Consider the following 20,830-nt stretch of genomic DNA (forward strand, 5'->3'; position numbering starts at 1 on the left):
GTGCGTCACCCAGCTGTAATAAAGGTTACCTGGTTAGGGGCCCACTCAGAAGTTTCGCCCAAACCTAAACTCTAGCTACGCCTCTGGTTTATCAGTTTATTTTTTTGTGGTATATACCTTGTTATAGCCCTCTATCACCACAATGCTGCATAGATCAGACATTGCAGAGAATCAAATGAAAGTCCCTGCATTCCTGCGGTGCTTGGGTCACTCTGTGTCAGCTCAATAACTTCCAAGATAGCGACGTTTTCTGGTTAGAAGAAAAAGCCGTTTACCTGCTTTATCTCTACAGAAAAGTAAACAAGGCGCTATTCCCATATGTATGATCGTTATGGATGCAGCAGTGCCGAGTTTCTCATTTAGCACATTTCATGTGTAACATTTTTACTCTTACTAGAACCACAATGCCAAACTCAGCTCTGCTACCTCTGTGTACAATAGGTGACATTTCACCCAAGAATGAGGAATCACAGACTGTTGGTATTTTTTCCATTACTGTCTTTGCTCTGGCATTAGCCCCTCTTTTGTGCAGAATTACTGGTCGGACCACATTCCTTCAGTTTGATCTTCCTGGTGTAAAATGGGAGTTTTACTTTTGTTTATAAAGGTACAGGTGATCAGGAAGTGAAGCAGATGAAAAATCCCGCACAGATCAGGAGGGAGCATGCTGGCAGGAGGCTGACCCGCACCTGCGCTGGCACACACCTTACCCAAGCATGGAGGGCTTCTGTAGGAACTATATGAAGTGTATGGTGTGTCTATGGGATAAAATCTGGCCTCCTCCAGCGACTGCGGGAGCAGCATCTGTGCCCACCATAGATCGTCCCATCTCCAGCGGGATACCACCAGTGGACATTGTCGTTGTGCTCTACGATTTTGTTGCAAGAGATGACCAAGAACTGAGCGTGAAAACTGGGGAGGAACTTTGCATGATCAGAGATGAGGGAGACTATATCTTGGCCAGGAAGCTAAAAGGAACCATGGAGATGGGACTAGTACCAGCAAATTATACATCGGCGCTAAGTTCCACCCCTAGCTCCAACACAAACCAAGTGGCGTTCGACTTTCTTGGTCAACCCAACATCTATGACAAAGATGGATACTCCAGTCTGAGCAATGAGGCGTAAGTATCAAGATGACTACTCAATGTCCGCAAAAAGCTATTCCACAAGCCGCCGTCACTTGGCTGTTCATCCTGGTCTTTCTGGTTCATGAATGTAATGCCAGAGCTGTAGTAAAGACTGACACACAGGGGGAGCAGTAAGGGAGAGTTTGTCGGGGGAGCTGTACAAAGATGGTGACCTCTCAGTGTCGTCACACTTCTTGCTTATTCTTGTCTCATCGTAAGATCTAATATCTTATAACTCTGCCCATGGGACTTTACGTTAGCATTGGAAACACCGTCGTGTGAATAAATGATGGCCGCTAAACTCTTCCTTTCACTCTCTGTTGTGTTACACCGTCAGGCAGTGTTCAATAACGGCAGTGCAATATAACGGAGTCGGGGGTTGGGATTCAGTGTTGAATTCGCTGTGAAAAAGGGGAAATCTGCAAAAATCAGCAGAATTGGTGCAGTAGGTATTACTAAGGCATTAAGGGGTGTGAACTTAAAGGGTTTGCCCAGGTTTATCTGCAAAGTTTATCTACACTGTGTTCCAAATTATTATGCAAATGAAATTTTTCTCGGATTTTCCTAAATGGTCGGTGCAAATGACAGTCAGTCTAATAAAAGTCATCACCCGTTAGATTATACATCGAATTTTATTGAAGAAACTTCCCAATGATAACAGTATAATCTCCAAAATGAATAAAAGCTCAGAATGCACTGTTCCAAATTATTAGGCACAGTAGAATTCCTAAACATTTAATATGTTTTAAAGAACTGAAAATGCTCATTTGTGGAATTTGCAGCATTAGGAGGTCACATTCACTGAACAAAAAAGCTATTTATCTCCAAAACATCCTAACAGGCCAAGTTACATGTTAACATAGGACCCCTTCATTGATGTCACCTTCATAATTCTTGCATCCATTGAACTTGTGAGTTTTTGGAGAGTTTCTGCTTGTATTTCTTTGCATGAAGTCAGAATCGCCTCCCAGAGCCGCTGTTTTAGATCTTTTGCTGCATGATACTCCAAAGGTTCTCTATAGTGTTGAGGTCAGGGGAAGATGGTGGCCACACCATGATTTTATCTCCTTTTATGCCCATAGCAGCCAATGACTCAGAGGTTTTCTTTGCAGCATGAGATGGTGCGTTGTCATGCATGAAGATGATTTTGCTCCTGAAGGCACGTTTCTGCTTTTTAAACCATGGAAGAAAGTTGTCAGTCAAAAACTCTAAATACTTTGCAGAGGTCATTTTCACACCTTCAGGAACCTTAAAGGGCCCTACCAGCCGCTTCCCCGTAATTCTGGCCCAAAATGTGACTCCTCCACCTCCTTGCTGACGTCGCAGCCTTGTTGGGACATGGTGGCAATCCACCAACCATCCACTACTCCATCCATCTGGACCATCCAGGGTTGCTTGACACTAATCAGTAAACAAGACTATTTGGATATTAGTGTTCATGTATGTCTGGGCCCACTTTAACCATTTCGGCTTGTGAACACTGTTTAGGGGTGGCTGAATATTAGGTTTATGCACCACAGCAAGCCTTTGAGGGATCCTACACCTTGAGGTTCGAGGGACTCCAGAGGCACCCGCAGCTTCAAATAACTGCTGCTTTGTAATGGTATTTTGGCAGCTGCTCTCTTAATCCCATGAATTTGTCTGGCAGAAACCTTCCTCATTATGCCTTTATCTGCACGAACTCTGTCTATGCTCTGTTTCAGTCACAAATCTCTTCACAGTATGATGACCACTCTTAAGTTTTCGTGGAATATCTAATGTTTTCATACCTTGTCCAAGGCATTGCACTATTTAATGCTTTCAGCAGCAGAGAGATCATTTTTATTTCCCATATTGCTTGAAACCTGTGGCCTGCTTAATAATGTGGAACATCATTTTTAAGTAGTTTTCCTTTAATTAGAATCACCTGGAAAACTAATTACCACATGTGTTTAAGACCTGAGACACAATGCCATCCATGAGTTTATTTGAAAAATAAAACAATTAAATCTTTATGACACATAAATCCAATTTGCATAATAATTTGGAACAGTGTAAAAGTCTGCAGACACTATTGACTACAGATATGCGATTCCTCACAGCGAGCACTTGGAAGGATTTTCTGGTGCTGGCGGTGAGAATACGCAATCATGTGACTGCAAGTATGCGATATGCATACCCACGGCCACATTCCAACTTGACGTGAGCTGCCTCGCTGAGTGAAACCACTCACATCTAGTCTGAATGTGGCCCGGGCCCCGTTCCCTCGTTGAGTATTTGCGGAGTTTTTTACCTCAGTATTTGTAAGCCAAAACAGGAGTGGAACAATCAGAGGAAAAGTATAATAGAAACACGTCACCACTTCTGTATTTTTTTTTACCCAGTCCTGGTTTTGGCTTTCAAATACTGAGGTAAAATAATCACCAAACATGTGGTCTTAAAGGGATCCGGTCATCAGATTCATGCTGCCTTAAAGGGACTCTGTCACCTGGATTTGGAGGGAACAATCTTCAGCCATAGGTGCAGGGTTTTCGGGTGTTTGATTCACCCTTTCCTTACCCGCTGGCTGCATGCTGGCTGCAATATTGGATTGACGTTCATTCTCTGTCCTCTGTAGTACATGCCTGCGCAAGGCCATCTTGCCTTGCGCAGCCGTGTACTATGGAGGACAGAGAATGAACTTCAATCCAATATTGCAGCCAGCGGGTAAGGAAAGGGTGAATCAAACACCCGAAAACCTCGCCCCTATGGCTGAAGATTGTTCCCTCCAAATTCAGGTGACAGAGTGCCTTTAACAATGGTCAGCATGAATCAGAGCCCGCCTGTACAATTATGGCCTTGTAGGTTTTATTATAAAATGCTGCAATTTTTCCGAAAAAAAACCACTTTAAAAAGCCAGGGATCATGTGTCTCGGCTGACTAGTCCAATGCGGATAAAGGTTACTTCGCCAGCCTCAATTCCCTTAACTGTCAGTTGATCTAATCAAGGTGGGGTGAATCACTGGGGAACGCATTAGACTGTCAACAGATCCTGTCAGTCATGGGAATGGAGATGGGGTGAAGATGCCGGGGACTAGTCAGCCGAGACACATAAGTCACAGGCTCTTCAAAGTATGTTTTCTCGGAAACTTTTTCCTGCACCATTTAATAATAAAACCTACATGGCACCAATCACACAGGCAGAGGCAGGCTCTGATTCATGTTGCCCATGGCTCAGGCACCATGTGTTTGATGCCAGGTGGCAGATTATCTCCCCTGGAAACAAAACTATCGGGTGCCAAAATTCTGCATATTTGATTCTTGTTCTTCCTCCGTCATCTGCTGGGGGAATAGTCGGTAACCAATCCTAGTTCAATGGGCTTAGCCAACTACTACTACTAATAATGATATTACCACTAATAGTAGTAATAGTGATACTACCACTACTACTAATCGTACTTATAAATATGACTACTAGTAATAATAGAAGCAATAGAAATTAGCATTAGTTGCTAATACTAATACTACTAGTAATATAATAATAATAATAATAAAATTACTACTAGTAATAGTGATACTGCTAATAACAGTAATAATGATAACTATAGTGATAAAACTACTAATAGTAACAATAATTATAGATATACTACTGCTACCAATAATAATGATGCTACCACTACTACTACTACTGATAATAGTGACGCTACTAATAATAATAATACTACTAATATTAATAGTGATGATACAAGTAGTAATATTAATAATACTACTACTCATATTGATAATAGTGAAATAACGCATACTACTGGTAGTAGTAATAATAATAACAATAAAAATGCAGCACCCCAGGGTCCCGGTCGTTGCAGTATTGTAATTCTTCCACCAGGGGGAGTGATGTTACGTCTGAAGGCAATAAAGGAGATCACTTTACTAGGTATCACAAACCATTAAACACACTTCACACTCCAGTCTACCAGAGGGAGCTAAGCTCCTATTTAGTAGGGCACTCTTCACAATTAGGTAAAACTGGTGGTCTGGATAGGAAGTTAGGCCGAAGCTGACTGGGTTTTGACCCAGGCAGAAGCGAGCTGGGCTTCACCCAGTGAGCTGGTATCTGAGCTCCACTCAGGTAGTGGGTCCCTGACAGGGGTTGGATCCTGTCAGAGGCCTAGACAGAAGGCCACAGAGCTGCATCGGCCCAGCATGTGGCAGCATCCTAAGAAAGAGACATTGAAGGAGAATTGCGTTGCAGAGTGTGAGAAACGAAGTCATAGCAAAAGGAGAGGAAACCAGAAGGAGTTCTGCCCTATACAGGCTGCTTCCTTCTGAGGCGCAATAGCTGGTAGTACAACACTCCGGCGCTAGAGGAAGGCTACTGATTTCCACCTGGATAAGGGGACTCTGGATTTGCCTTCAGACCGGCCGGACTCTGCCAGCCCTGTGATCCGGTGCTCTGGACTGCGGATGCTGAAGTCTTCATTAAAGGTAAAGAGACTGCAACCTTGTGTCCTCGTTCTTCACTGAGCCTTACACCATTCACCATCCACTACCTACACACTGGGAAGCCCTGGGGACTGGGGACATACTTCACCTGTGGGAAGGTATACCATCCAGCTGCCATAACATCACCCCAGCGGACCCCTAAGCAGCGTCGGTCACCCTGACCGAATACCACAGGTGGCGTCACGAACATTATCCCTTTAAAGACCTTTTGCCATTTACTAACGGATGTCCCTAGGGCCACGGACCGGGTCAGCCACCGTGACATCCCCCTTGAGAACCGAAGGGCCCGGTACCGAGTTCCCCAAGCCCTTGGGGGCGCTTTATCTTTTGGCATCACGAACAGGATCTACTTAAGCCTGAAAATCAGGTCATGTGCGCCTAAGAACTGTGCCAGAATTGTATTTGAACTGTGATTTACTGAAAGACTGTGTATTGCCATTTCCGCCAAAACTGCCGCCATTACCGCGCCACGAGCAACGCTGAAGAAGGGCGTGTCGTCTTGGGTGTGAACGAACTGAGAAGCGCGAAAAATAATGGGCACCCAGTCTAAATATGTTTGCACCTTGAGGACATGTCCGTCAGCAGCCGAAATCCGCCTCCTGATCCTCAATGGCGGGCGGAGACAAAGAACAAGAAACCGCCCACGAAGGAGAGAGCGGGAAAAGGAAGAGGAAGGAGCCAGCCACGTGGAGGACGCCATGGCCAGCCGCCCGGAACCGGAGCGTGGGGTCGGAGCAGAGGACTCCCCCAGCCACCTGGAGAGGCACCGAGACCAGGCATCCACAGTTGGCGCTGACTTCCTGCAGGCTGGGATGGAAGAACTGATCGACCAGCTCCTGCAGCTGAGGGCAACCACCAAGGCCGCATACCGGACAGCGCCTGCGGAGGACCCACCAGCACCGCCACCGCTCCAGGAGCCGCTGCCAACACAGCTGCAGGTGCCGCCACCAGCAGAGCCAGCCGATTTCGAGGACACTGCTGTGGCAGGTAAGAACGCTGACCCTGCCCCGGTGACAGAAAACCTACTGATAGGCCCCGTAGCAGCGCCACTTCCTCGCGGTACCCATCGCCTGCAGCGTCTTGAACCTTGGGACCGGGCCACAGGGATGGAGCAGTTCATGTAGGCCCCAATCGCGCCCACCACCCTGCCGGGTGAGGTATATGCAGAGCGGACTGTACACCGCTGGGTGAATCCCAGATCAGACTTTATGGGGCTCCCCGGGGAAAACAAACAGAAAGGAGAAACTGTGGAAGTTTTGAGTTGGGAGGATTACCAGGCCCAGCTTGCCCGCAAGTGGGAGGAAACTGAGGAGAGACATCAGGCCCAACGCATAGCTTTTGATAAGCGTGATCTAGCAGTTGTTATGCTGTAAGAATCAGGCTGCACTCAGATGTCACCCGAGTGCAGTCCTATAGTGAGTGTGACGATTCAAAGAAGGAAAACGGAAAGTGGACCCTCTAGACCGCGACGACGAACGCCTCATGGACGAGCTGACCAGATAGACCGCCCCCTGTATAGGGAGAGTTAGGGGCAGGCCCGTGAGGGACTATCGCCACGGAAGCTGGAGGACCAGGACGGGAGAAGACCTAGAAGAGGCGGAGACAGTAGGACCACAGAGTTATGCTACAGAATCAGGCTGCACTCAGATGACACCCGAGTGCAGTCCTATAGAGAGTACTGCAGAGACACAGGACTGATGGGTTAACTGCAGCAGTACAAAGACTGGCGGAGGAACTGAGGAAACGCAGAGGCTAGCAGGATACAGGAAAGACAGGATAAACCCAAAGTCAGAGGGAAAACGAACTTCACAGAGACTAAGAGCGGCCAGGAACACCTGAAGGAACAAATGATAACCAGGCACAGAGGGACGGCAGGAAGCAGTTTAAATACCTATAGGCAGGGTAGCACTTCCAGATAACAGTTCTCCAGAACCATAGAGAGGACAATAAGGAGAACCGACCTCCGGGTACTAGTCCTCCAGAACCATAGAGGAGACGAAGGAGGAGGACCAACAGAAGATCAGAAGTGCACACGCGCAGCACTGAACCTGGTATGCGCGCTCGCACGAGAAGCAGAGGTCGGGAGCGAGCGCGGAGAGAGACGCTGACTGGGGAGGCGGCAGCAGCGGTATGATAGCAGTCAAAGCCCAGGCCCGCAAGGAACGCACCTCTAACCAGGTCCTGCATAAGCAGGGCACAGTCGTAGCCTTTAAACTCCAAGGAGGATGGGGCTTTATTAAAGAAAAAGGACTATACGCTGAGATATTCGTCAACCACAGGGATGTAGAATCTCACCTCTGGGAGGGACATCCAGACCGAGACTTATACCCGGGAGACAACGTCACTTACACCAGGCATTTTGGTGAAAAAGGCTGGTTTGCCCTAAATGTGCACAAACAAAGACACTATGACACCATGCCAAAGCTCCAGCTATGCCGTCTCCAGTAACAACAGTGCGACCATGCGTTAGGACCACTGCAACTACCACTGTTACTCCGACATGCACCGTTATTAAGACCACTACATATACTGTCACAACTACCGAGAGTGTCGTGGCTACTGATTCAACTACAATGGGAGCCTGTGCAAAGGCTACCCCTGAACGGAACACTGTGGGTACTCAGACCCCCATCTGGAGTGAGGGAGCCCCTTATGTAGCACCTGGTAGCCGCCAGTATCCAAAGGGGCTACCTCCACCAGTGCTACCTCCAGAACTACAATGAAGCCTCGAAACACTGAAAATAATGTAAATAGTTAACTGTTCCTCTTTTGCGGCTTTACAAATACTGAACCCGTTCAGGGTTACCTCTTAAAGGGGTCCCCTATTTAAAGGGATCCTGTTTTGCACAAGTTTCACTATTGTTTCCAAGAACTGTGAATCATGAACTGCACATGATCAGAAACTGACCATTGTAAATAGTTGGCACCTTCTTAAAGGTGCTTCCTACTGGTTTTACAAAGGAGGCTTTTACAGAGACTGCCTCTAACAGGAACTGCTGTTAATCTTACTGTAAAAACTGCTTTGCTTTAAAGACCTGATGAAAAACCCATTGGCGTGGCAGAATTCCAGGTCAGGATACACGTCTTGTAGCCCACCCAAACCAACGTTGGGGGTTTGTCACGGGTCCCTCGCATCACGTCACCTTTAAATTGACTTGAATGTTGATGATGTGATTAATGCTTTGCACTACCTCAGAAAAAGACTTGACTTTGCCCTTAAAGGGAATGTACATTTGTTGCACTTTGCTAAAAAGTTAGTATATTATAGAGTAATATAGCCAATAAAGTTCAAGACGTAGGTTTAGATAGTGATAATGTTTACATAGCTGATAGTATATAGCTGATATGATACAATTAGAGCTAGATAGTCTAAGATGATGTACTGAGAATAAAATTAAAGGAAGATACAGTAAGCCCGTGGGGGGTGATAAACTGTTCTGCAATTCAATAAAGTGAACTCATGGGGGTTAGTGAATCACTTAGTTGGTTAAGGTGCCGTCACACATAACGATTTCGTTAACGATATCGTTGCTTTTTGTGACGTAGCAACAATATTGTTAACAAAATCGTTATGCGTGACAGCGACCAACGATCAGGCCCCTGCTGGGTGATCATTGGTCGCTGCGAATGATCAGGACCTTTATTTGGTCGCTGATCACCCGCTGTCATCGCTGGATCAGCGTGTGTGACGCCGATCCAGCGATGTGTTCACTGGTAACCAGGGTAAACATCGGGTTACTAAGTGCACTTAGTAACCCGATGTTTACCCTGGTTACCCGGGGACTTCGGCATCATTGGTCGCTGGAGAGCTGTCTGTGTGACAGCTCTCCAGCGACCACACAACGACTTACCAACGATCACGGCCAGGTCGTATCGCTGGTCGTGATCGTTGGTAAATCATTTAGTGTAACGGTACCTTTAGTTGAAAGTTTGCACTTCGGAAAGAATAATGGTTTGCACTTGAATAAAAATAAAAATGTTTGCTTTTGCACTTAATAGATAGTATACCTGTACGGGTAATAGTATTTCATAGTTAGTAAGCGCATCTGTTATTGGTCAGATTGAAGCAAGGAAGTAATGTAAATATGTTATTGTTTGCAACGTTCAAGTGTCCTCACCTCCCATAAAGGGAAGCACAGTTATATTAACTTGTTTTACAGCATTTTAAAAATTGCATGTCTTTTTGCTAATGTATTGTTGCTTTCTTTTCCCAGTCCCGGAGTACTGGATTTAACAGGGGGGAGTGCAGCACCCCAGGGTCCTGGTCGTTGCAGTAATGTCATTCTTCCACCAGGGGGAGTGATGTTACATCTGAAGGCAATAAAGGAGATCACTTTACCAGGTATCACAAACCATTAAACACACTTCACACTCCAGTCTACCAGGGGGAGCTATGCTCCTATTTAGTAGGGCACTCTTCACAATTAGGTAAAACTGGTGGTCTGATAGGAAGTTAGGCAGAAGCTGACTGGGTTTTGACCCAGGCAGAAGCGAGCTGGGCTTCACCCAGTGAGCTGCTATCTGAGTTCCACTCAGGTAGTGGGTCCCTGACAGGGGTGGGATCCTGTCAGAGGCCTAGACAGAATGCCACAGCTGCGTCGGCCCGATGTGCGGCAGCATCCTAAGAAAGAGACATTGAAGGAGAATTGCGTTGCAGAGCGAGATAAACAAAGTCATAGCAAAAGGAGAGGAAACCAAAAGGAGTTCTGCCCTGTGAAAGGCTGCCTCCTTTCTGAGGCACAGAAGCCGGTAGCCGGAACACCGAGGGAGTCATCGTCTCCAAGCCTGGCTCCAGAGACCGGCAGGACAGCTAATTCCATATTAGTTGCCCGACCTTTACCCAGGAGGCACGGTGGCAGCTGTGGGCGCCGGGGTATCTAAGAGCTCCTGTAAAAAGCCCCAGGCCATCAGTCATACGGGTTGTTCCTATCCATCTGGGGGACAGAGAGAAAGGCATAACATATAAAACACCAACAACAGTTGTGAGGACCTTATGAGAAGCTCAGCAGTAAGGTACTACAACACCTAGGTGCTAGAGGAAGGCTACTGATTTCCACCTGGATAAGGGGACTCTGGATTTGCCTCCAGACCGGCCGGACTCTGTCTGCCCTGTGATCTGGTGCTCTGGACTGCGGATGCTGAAACCTTCAGTAAAGGTAAAGAGACTGCAACCTTGTGTCCTCGTTCTTCACTGCGCCTCACACCATCCACCATCTACACACTGGGAAGCCCTGGGGACATACTTCACCTGTGGGAAGGTATACCATCCAGCTGCCATAACATCACCCCAGCGGACCGCTAAGCAGCGTCGGTCACCCTGACCGAATACCACAGGTGGCATCACGAACATTATCCCTTTAAAGACCTTTCGCCATTTACTAACGGACGTCCCTAGGGCCACGGACCGGGTGTGCCACCGTGACATCCCCCTTGAGAACCGAAGGGCCCGGTACCGAGTTCCCCTAGCCCTTGGGGTCGCTCCAAAAAGTCATACAAATAAGAATAATAGTAAAACTACTTTACTTTAAAATTACTATAATATAATACTACTATGGATATGTTCACATTTTCGTTTGTACTTCTGTTTTTCTGATTTATTTGAAGTGCAGAAAAGCAGAAATAAAACTTTCTGTCACATGACTCATTCATTTGAATTTTTTTTTTGGATCCCAAACATAGATGTGAACATAACACAAGACTTCCACTATTAGTAATATTAATACCAGTAATAATACTACCACTTAGCCTCTCAACTGCATAAACCATAAAATCATTATAAACCACATATAATAAAAGCACATGCGTAATATCAAGCCACAGTACCAGGCCCGACTGCGGGTCTCCGGACCTGAATTACCTTGAACCTGTGAAGCAGTTAGTTCAGGTCAGGAGTAGCGATGAGCGAGTATACTCGTTGCTCAGGTTTTCCCGAGCATGCTCGGGTGATCTCCGAGTATTTGCTAGTGCTCGCAGATTTAGTTTTCTTCGCATCAGCTGCATGATTAAGGGTATGTGCACACGTCAGGATTATTTCCTGACAAAATCCTGAGAATTCTGCCAGAAATCCGTGTTTTTTTTCTCGCGCATTTCTCGCGGAATTTGTGCGTTTTTTGCGGATTTTTTTTTCCTGAATGACCTTTTTGATAGCAAATCCGCAAAAAATCCGGAAGAATGAGCATGTCCGGATTTTTTGCGGGATGCGTTTTTTTTGCGGAAAAAACGCTAACATCTGCACAAAAAATGCAGAATGCATTCTAAATGATAGGATGCATAATGTTAGCGTTTTTTTTTACCGGATTTATAGCGTTTTTATGTCGAAAATCCGCAAAAAAAAACGCTAAAAATCCTGACGTGTGCACATACCCTTACAGCTGCTAGTCAGACTGAATACATGTGGGAATTCCCTAAGGGCTCCTTCTCACTTGCGTAAAATACGGCCGAGTCTCGCAGGTTAAAACCCAGCTCTGCCGCCGGCATTGGGAGCGGAGCGTGCAGCTTCATGTATTGCTGTGCGTCCGCACGCTCCGCTCTGGAGTGCCAGCGGCAGAGCCAGGTTTTAACCTGCGAGACTCAGGCCGGCTTCACACTTGCGAGTTTTACGGACGTAAGAGCGCAGAAACTACGTCCGTAAAACTCGCAAAACATACGGCACAATTATTCTCTATGCCCCTGCTCCTATCTGCCATATTAAACTGATCAGTATTGTACGGCTTTCTACGGCCGTAGAAAATCGCAGCATGCTGCGTTTGTCACCGTATTGCGCAAATAAAACATCAATGAAAGTCTATGGAAGCCCCAAAAATACGGATTACACACGGACCAGCAGTGTGACTTGCGAGAAATACACAGCGGTGTTAGCGAGAAAAGCCGGCAATTCATTGCGGTGTACAGTAAAATCACACTGACAGCTTCCAGTAGAATAGGCAGAATAAATGTGCACACATAGAATAGGTATATATATAAGCTCCCTGGCTCGAGTTCATATGAGGACAACCAGCAGAGGGCGCCCTCTTATGATCTCGAGCAAGGGAGCTTTCTAGGAAAGTTCCCACGATCTAGGAACAGCCAGCAGAGGGCGCCTCACCGCAAATGCAGGTAAATATAGGTCAATTACCTACATTCTCCAGGGTTTTGCAGACATGAGCAACGTTGCATTAGCAAAGCTCGTGGCTGCAAAATATTTTAACCCCTTCAGATGGATTTACATCGTTGGACTTTACAGATCTGCGGAAGGTAAGGATATTGTTGGTTTATTATGTTTTTTTTGTTACAGAACGAGGGTCTTCAGTGATTGGATTGGGCGTTCAATAAAATATTAAAACGACCTGTTTTTATTTCATTAAAATAATGTTTAATATTGTGTTTGTGTATTTTTTTAACCCTTTACTAGTATTGGATTAATAATGGATAGGTGTCATAATGAACGCCTCTCCATTATTAATTTGGCTTAATGTCACCTTACAATAGCAAGGTAGCATTAACCCTTCATTACCCCATATCCCACCGCTACACGGGAATGGGAAGAGAGTGGCCAAGTGCCAGAATAGGCGCATCTTCCAGATGTGCCTTTTCTGGGGTGGCTGGGGGCAGGTGTTTTTAGCCAGGGGGGGGCCAATAACCGTGGACCCTCTCCAGGCTATTAATATCTGCCCTCAGTCACTGGCTTTACTACTCTGGCGGAGAAAATTGTGCGGGAGCCCACGCCAATTTTTTCCGCCATTTAACCCCTTAATTTACTAGCTAGAACGGCCAAATTTTGCATAGACACACTACTGACATTAGTAGTGTGGAATATGCAAAAAAAATGGTGATATGAGATGGTTTACTGTATGTAAACCATGTCTCATATCATGTCGGGTTTAGGAAGGAGAAAGCAAAAGCCGGTAATTGAATTACCGGCTTTCTGCTATATCGCGCTGGATGAAATATTAATATATATACATATATGTGTCTACTGTGTGTATATATATTTTTTTTTTTTAACACATGAATCCCTTGTATATCCGTATGTCGGTTTTGCAATCCTGCGATAAAAACACGCAGTACGGATGACATACGGATTACATATGGAGGATGCCATGCGCAAAAAACGCTGAAACACCCTGCCTACGGAGGAGCTACGGACCACTATTTTCGGGACTTTTCAGCGTATTACGGCCGTAATATACGGACTGTATTTTCATACGCTGAGTGTGAAGCCGGCCTCAGCCGTATTTCACGCAAGTGAGAAGGAGCCTTAGCAAACAGGCTTTCCTCACATGTATTCAGCCTGGTTAGCAGTCGTAAATCATGCAGCTGAGGCAATGAAAACTAAATCTCCGAACACTAAGGCTGGGTTCACACTTTGCGATTTTTACCGCGGAACCGCCGCGATTTTGATGCTGCGGGTCTGCAGCAATTTCCATAGCGTTTCCATTTACATGTAAACCCTATGGAAACCGCAAACCGCTGTGCACATGCTGCGGGAAAAACCGCGCAGAAACGCAGCGGTTTAAAACCCGCAGCATGTCACTTCTTTGTGCCGAATCGCTGCGATTCTGCACCCATAGGAATGCATTGAACCGCTTACTTCCCGCATGGGGCTGTGCCCACGTTGCGGGAAGTAAGCGGCTAATGTGCGGTTCCTACCCGGGGTGGAGGAGAGGAGACTCTCCTCCAGGCCCCGGGAACCATATTTGGGGTAAAAAAAAGAAAAATAAAAAATCATGTTATACTCACCTCTCAGCGCTGCACGCGGCCATCCGGTCAGAGTTGCTGTGCGACCAGGACCTGCGGTGACGTCGCAGTCACATGACCGTGACGTCACGAAGGGTCCTTCTCGCATAGCATCTTTGGAACCGGACCGCCGGGTGCAGTGCCGAGGAGATCCGGACATCAGAGGGTGAGTATAACCAATTTTTATTATTTTTAACATTACTATTGATGCTGCATATGCAGCATCAATAGTATAGGCGGAAACCCGCAGCGGAAACCGCGGAACAAACCGCGATAAATCTGCAGGGAGAACCGCAGCGGTTTTGCCCTGCAGATTTATCAAATCCGCTGCGGGAGAACCCGCAGAGGGTCGCCGCAAAGTGTGAACATGGCCTAACAAACACTTGGAGACCACCCGAGCGTGCTCGGGAAAACCCGAGCAATGAGTATACTCGCTCATCACTAGTCATTAGACTCACAGTCAGTCCGCGCATTGCTGCCCAACAATGGACTGAGAAACAAAGATGTGTGCACTGTGTGTAACAAGGTGGCACAGGGTGGTAGTCGTGGGCGAGTTCACTAAGCAACAGTCAGTGAGTACCTTGTACATGAAAAGATGAATAAAGTCGCTTGTACTGCATGTGCAGCATGCCCCACAGCACACTCACAGGCAATGTCAGATTCCCCTCAGCTGCTGCTATGTTGGCTCCGCATTCAGGAGCTCCGCACATCACTTCAGAGGCGAGGTCTTTTTCTAACAGCTTAACTTCACTAGACAGCAGCGTATAAAATACATCACAGGCAGCACAAGTCAAACACAGAGACATATTCTTAAATGCATTCTTCACACAGGCAACACAAGTGAAAAACAGAGACATCTTATCTTTCCCTGTCATCCGGACAGACTCGGTTCTTCCTGTCAACTCTCTCTATTTCCTTGCAATCTCTGTCTATATCCTTGCAGCCTCTGTCTCACTCTTGGTCAATCTCTGACCCACTATTGGATAATCCCTGTCCCTCTTCTGGACAAATTCTGTCCCACTCGTGCTCCAGGCCCACCAGCTTCCTACCAGTCCCAGTTCCGGTTCCAATTGGGAAAGGTGTTAGGATTGCCATCTCAGCTTAGAGCCCAGATCCTCTTCAGGTTGGCTTCTATTCTTGCTGGTGACCGCCTGCATGACTCCCAGCCTGGGGTCCCTTCCTGCCATAGCAGCTCTATCCCCACGGTTGTCCAACTGTTCACACTCACTGCTGCAACTTGCCCTTGGGCAAGCTGCCCAGGTGTCTGACAGAACCAGGAAGTATCTGTCCTATATCCCCCTGCTCTGTGCTGCTCTGTTGTGACTCCTCCCATCTGCTTAACCCCTATGCTGCCTGTATCTAACTAACACTTCTATCTATTCTATGCTCTATCTCTACTGTGCCCCCTCTATTCTATTCCCCCTATGGTCCTGCACTACTTAAGGCAGGGGTGTCAAACTGCATTCCTCGAGGGCCGCAAACCATGCATGTTTTCAAGATTTCCTTAGCATTGCACAAGGTGCTGCAATCATTATGTGTGTTGGTGATTAAATTATCACCTGTGCAGTACAAGGAAATACTGAAAACATGACCTGGTTGCAGCCCTCGAGGAATGCAGTTTGACACCCCTGACTTAAGGTACCGTCACATTTAGCGACGCTGCAGCGATATAGACAACGAGCCGATCGCTGCAGCATCGCTGTTTAGGTCGCTAGGAGACGTCAAACACCGGCAACAGCTGAACGATGTAGGAGCGATCCAGTGACGTACTTATCGTTCTCGCTGGTTGCTCGCTCCATGAAAAACCATTGCAGGCATCGTTGCTTTTCCTGTCAAACATGACGAATCACGCCGACCTGACGACCAAATAAAGTTCCGGACTTCTAGCTCCGACTAGCGATGTCACAGCAGGATCCTGATCGCTGCTGCGTGTCAAACACAACGAGATCGCTATCCAGGACGCTGCAACGTCACGGATCGCTGTCGTTCTCGTTGGAAAGTTGCTCAGTGTGAAGGTACCTTTACTAATCTATCCCTAAAGGTACCTTCACACAACGATTTCGTTAACGATATCGTTGCAACGTCACGCTTTTTGTGACGTAGCAACGATCCCGCTAACGATCTCGTTATGTGTGACAGCGACCAACGATCAGGCCCCTGCTGGGAGATTGTTGGTCGTTGGGGAATGATCAGGACCTTTTTTTGGTCGCTGATCACCCGCTGTCATCGTTGGATCGCCGTGTGTGACGCCGATCCAACGATGTGTTCACTTGTAACCAGGGTAAATATCGGGTTACTAAGTGCAGGGCTGCGCTTAGTAACCCGATATTTACCCTGGCTACCATTGTAAAAGTAAAAAAAAACAAAAAAAAAAACAACACTACATACTCACATTCCGATGTCTGTCACGTCCCCCGCAGTCAGCTTCCCTGCACTGACTGTCAGCGCCGGCCGTAAAGCAGAGCACAGCGGTGACGTCACCGCTGTGCTCTGCTTTACGGCCGGTGCTGACACAGTCAGTGAGGGAAGCTGACGGCGGGGGACATGACAGACATCGGAATGTGAGTATGTAGTGTTGTTTTTTTTTTGTTTTTTTTTACTTTTACAATGGTAACCAGGGTAAATATCGGGTTACTAAGCGCGGCCCTGCACTTAGTAACCCGATGGTTACCCGGGGACTTCGGCATCGTTGAAGACAGTTTCAACGATGCCGAAGTCGTTGGTCGCTGGAGAGAGCTGTCTGTGTGACCGCCACCTCCTTACACAGTACACCCACCCAATCAGTGCAAGTCAATGACTATTGGCCTTTTCAAAGTGCAAACTGCTTAGCAGATCCTTGTATTTGCACCCTTTATATCTTGCAACTTGTTACCAATATAAAATGCCATTTTAAAGACTCCTCGTCTCGCATTCTGAGGGTGCAGCTTTGACATAAGTGCTGCTATGTCCACCTATTAGTTTTTATGATATAATGTAAGAGTGGTGGATTGTACTGCTGCGTTCTTACCCCTGAAGACACCAATCACGCCATGTGTGCATTGTCAAGCGGTTTTACATGTTCGGATGACTGGACCGTGGACTGATGAGGGACTTCCAGACACTGTGCTCATGGACTGATGAGCCATTGATGTGTGGATGAACAGCAGTTCTGTGGTTCTAACCAAGAGGACCGACTAATTAAAGTATTGTGCAAGAGAAAGACTTGGTAAGTGCCAAAGGACTGCTGGGTAGTTGTTATTGGCCTACAGACCCAACGAACTTGAGCTCTTTTGATCCAGCGTCAGTGCATCTCAGGCAATGGACACTATATGGCCCTGAATATACTGTTGGTTTTTATTTATTTTATGCGAGTTAGGTGCTTGATGTTGTTTTCCAATATCCAGAATGGTCGAGGACGGGGACGATCAAAGAGGGAAGGAATGTAAGAGTGGTAGACTGTTTGTTCTGCTGCATTCCTGTCTCTGAAGACAACAATCGAGCCATGTGTGCAGTGCCATGCGGTTTTACATGTAGCGTGAATAGTGATGTGTTTCTTGTATATTGTGTTATGGTAATTTACAGCATATAAGTAAAGTATCGATGTGCAAAGAGAGTAGTGTATAGTGCAGGGTAAGCACAGGATTAGACATAGCCTAGGAATAAGACATAAGATAATAATAATAAGATACAGTTAATGTATACAACTAGCTCGGTAGGACTAGTTTTGGTAAAAAGGGGGAATTTCCTGGTAGTAGGGCAGATAGGGCAGTACAGTAATAAGGCTAAGTTCAAGTGCAGTGGACTGCTAGGGTCAACATATACCAATCAATAGAGGCAGTAGGTGACTGTACTGCAATCCCGATCAGATGCGAATGTCACATCCAGAGCCCAATGTCCGGAAAAGATGAACAGGAATCCATGAAGATGGAAGGTTATGGATCTCAGGAGCACTGCTGAAGTGGACAGGCAATTCCTGAGGATGATGGAGTCAGTGGGCTTATGGGCAGAACAGGACGAATGGGTGGTAGGACTGAAGAAGTGTTGTATTAAGGAAGCAAGAACTGAAGTGTTGTGCCCGATTCCACCTGTTACAACCTGATGAACTTGTATGCGGCGCCTGATAGCACACCGGGACTGGGACACCGTTTTCCTGTAACTTGGCAGAGCGGAACCGGACAGCAGCTCGGTCACGACTCCTGACTCGGTCACTTTAGAATGGGATAGTTAAAGGACTGGAGCATTAATGCAGATGATGATTTGGATCCTCCATTCAAGATCTGTTTGAATAGGTTTCAATGCTCGTGTGTAGGACAAGAAGCGTCATGGGGATACCGGAGTAGGAGATGCAGACCACAGTTAGTTTGATGCAAGTGTTTATAATAAAGGCTTGCCCCTTTTATTTAGATTGTTAAGCAGCCCCTCCAATGAGACACTGTATAGTAGAACTTTTGTGTAATTTCTTTCCAGATGCACAATGTGAGGATTCAGTATAGAGTGCGTCCAGAAACTCCTGGAAAACTCCTTTTAAGGGTTATTCCCTTCTTCAGATATTGTGGGATAGTGCTCATAAATACAAGGAATTTTGAAGTTTACTAGTTATTAAAACTTGAATCCGTTAACACTTTTCTTATTTTATTCACAGCTCGTTGCCTTGGAGACCGACCACCGCTGCTAGACAGCAGCACATGCACAGTGCTTACAAGCTCTTTTCTACTGAGATGAGCTTATTAGCACTGTTTTGAAGCTGGCTAGCACCACTGGAGTGCACTAGCATGCTATTCTCTTCAAATCCTAGCCAGCTTCAGTGCAGTGCTTAGAAGCTAAAGAGCAGAGGTGGTCGGTCTCCTAGGCAACAAAATAAAAATATTAATATCTCAAGAACGGATACAAATTTGACCATGTAGTAAATCACAAATTGCTTGTTTTTACAAGTACTATCCAAACTATTAATCTATTAAACTCTTTAAAGTTTCTACGGGCATCCTGATATGGGTTTTCAAAGTAAGTATACCAGCCTCCTCAGGTCTAAAAGATTTATTTAGTAATGGGTGCAGATTGCATTGTGAAATCTGATGACAGATTCATTTTATTCATAACAGAACATGGTGATACTATCCAACCTGGCACGAGTTGCACCTAATCTGCGACTCAACACTTTTTTATGGGAAGAAGTGTAAAGTGGAGTTGCTGCCCACACCCCAATATAATGCATTGCACTGTTATAAATGTGATTTTATCTGTTTAGTAATTTGCGTCAGTCAGCCGGAAAGCAGAGCGGTGACGTCACCGCTCTGCTTTCCGGCCGCTGTGCTCACAGCCAGTACAGGAGGAGAGCAGAGCACAGCGCTGGAGGACAGACAGCGGAAGGTAAGTATGTACTGTTTGTTTTTTTTTACTTTTAGGATGGTAACCAGGGTAAACATCGGGTTACTAAGCGCGGCCCTGCGCTTAGTTACCCGATGTTTACCCTGGTTACCGGCATCGGTGGTCGCTGGAGAGCGGTCTGTGTGACAGCTCTCCAGCGACCAAATAGCGACGCTGCAGCGATCCGGATCGTTGTCGGTATCGCTGCAGCGTCGCTTAAGGTACTGTCACACTAGACGATATCGCTAGCGATCCGTGACGTTGCAGCGTCCTCGCTAGCGATATCGTCCAGTGTGACAGGCAGCAGCGATCAGGCCCCTGCTGGGAGATCGCTGGTCGGGGAAGAAAGTCCAGAACTTTATTTCGTCGCTGGACTCCCCGTAGACATCGCTGAATCGGCGTGTGTGACACCGATTCAGCGATGTCTTCGCTGGTAACCAGGGTAAACATCGGGTAACTAAGCGCAGGGCCGCGCTTAGTAACCCGATGTTTACCCTGGTTACCATCCTAAAAGTAAAAAAACAAACACTACATACTTACCTACCGCTGTCTGTCCTCCAGCGCTGTGCTCTGCACTCCTCCTGCTCTGGCTGTGAGCGTCGGTCAGCCGGAAAGCAGAGCGGTGACGTCACCGCTCTGCTTTCTGGCTGCCTGGCGCTCACAGCCAGACCAGAGAAGCAGAGCGCCGAGGACAGACAGCGGAAGGTAAGTATGTAGCGTTTGTTTTTTTACTTTTTAGGATGGTAACCAGCGGCCCTGCGCTTAGTTACCCGATGTTTACCCTGGTTACCGGGGACCTCGGGATCGTTGGTCGCTGGAGAGCTGTCTGTGTGACAGCTCTCCAGCGACCAAACAGCGACGCTGCAGCGATCCGGATCGTTGTCGGTATCGCTGCAGCGTCGCTATGTGTGACGGTATCTTTAATGTGAAGGGGCCTTAAGGGAAGCAGCGACGACAGACCTAAGGTCTGACAGTTGGCATACTGACATATTATAGTGTGTTATGTGTGAAGAGGGAAGACCAGAGGACTTTCCTGAGAACCAAGGAGATGTGAAGAGATATCTGTCATGTGATCAATGCACAGATATTTCATTGTATCTTCTCTAACTAAAAATTACGACCCAGCAGCAAAATTATATTGTGAGAACTTCCTCTTATTGTGCTATAAATCGCACACAGATG

At 46.6% G+C, this 20,830-nt stretch overlaps 1 protein-coding gene across 1 annotated transcript in view; it reads left to right on the forward strand.

Moving 5' to 3' along the window:
- Nucleotides 1-603: 603 nt before the first annotated feature.
- Nucleotides 604-20,830, forward strand: part of SRMS (src-related kinase lacking C-terminal regulatory tyrosine and N-terminal myristylation sites) — a 70,958-nt gene continuing 50,731 nt past the window's right edge. Inside the window, exon 1 of the mRNA XM_069751112.1 lies at nucleotides 604-1,123. Within this exon, the coding sequence (XP_069607213.1) occupies nucleotides 717-1,123 (407 nt within the window). The 5' untranslated portion in view covers nucleotides 604-716. The remainder of the gene's footprint in view (nucleotides 1,124-20,830) is intronic.

Source organism: Ranitomeya imitator, chromosome 2 (assembly GCF_032444005.1).
Source record: "Ranitomeya imitator isolate aRanImi1 chromosome 2, aRanImi1.pri, whole genome shotgun sequence".
In the NCBI taxonomy this organism is placed as follows: Eukaryota; Metazoa; Chordata; class Amphibia; order Anura; family Dendrobatidae; genus Ranitomeya; species Ranitomeya imitator.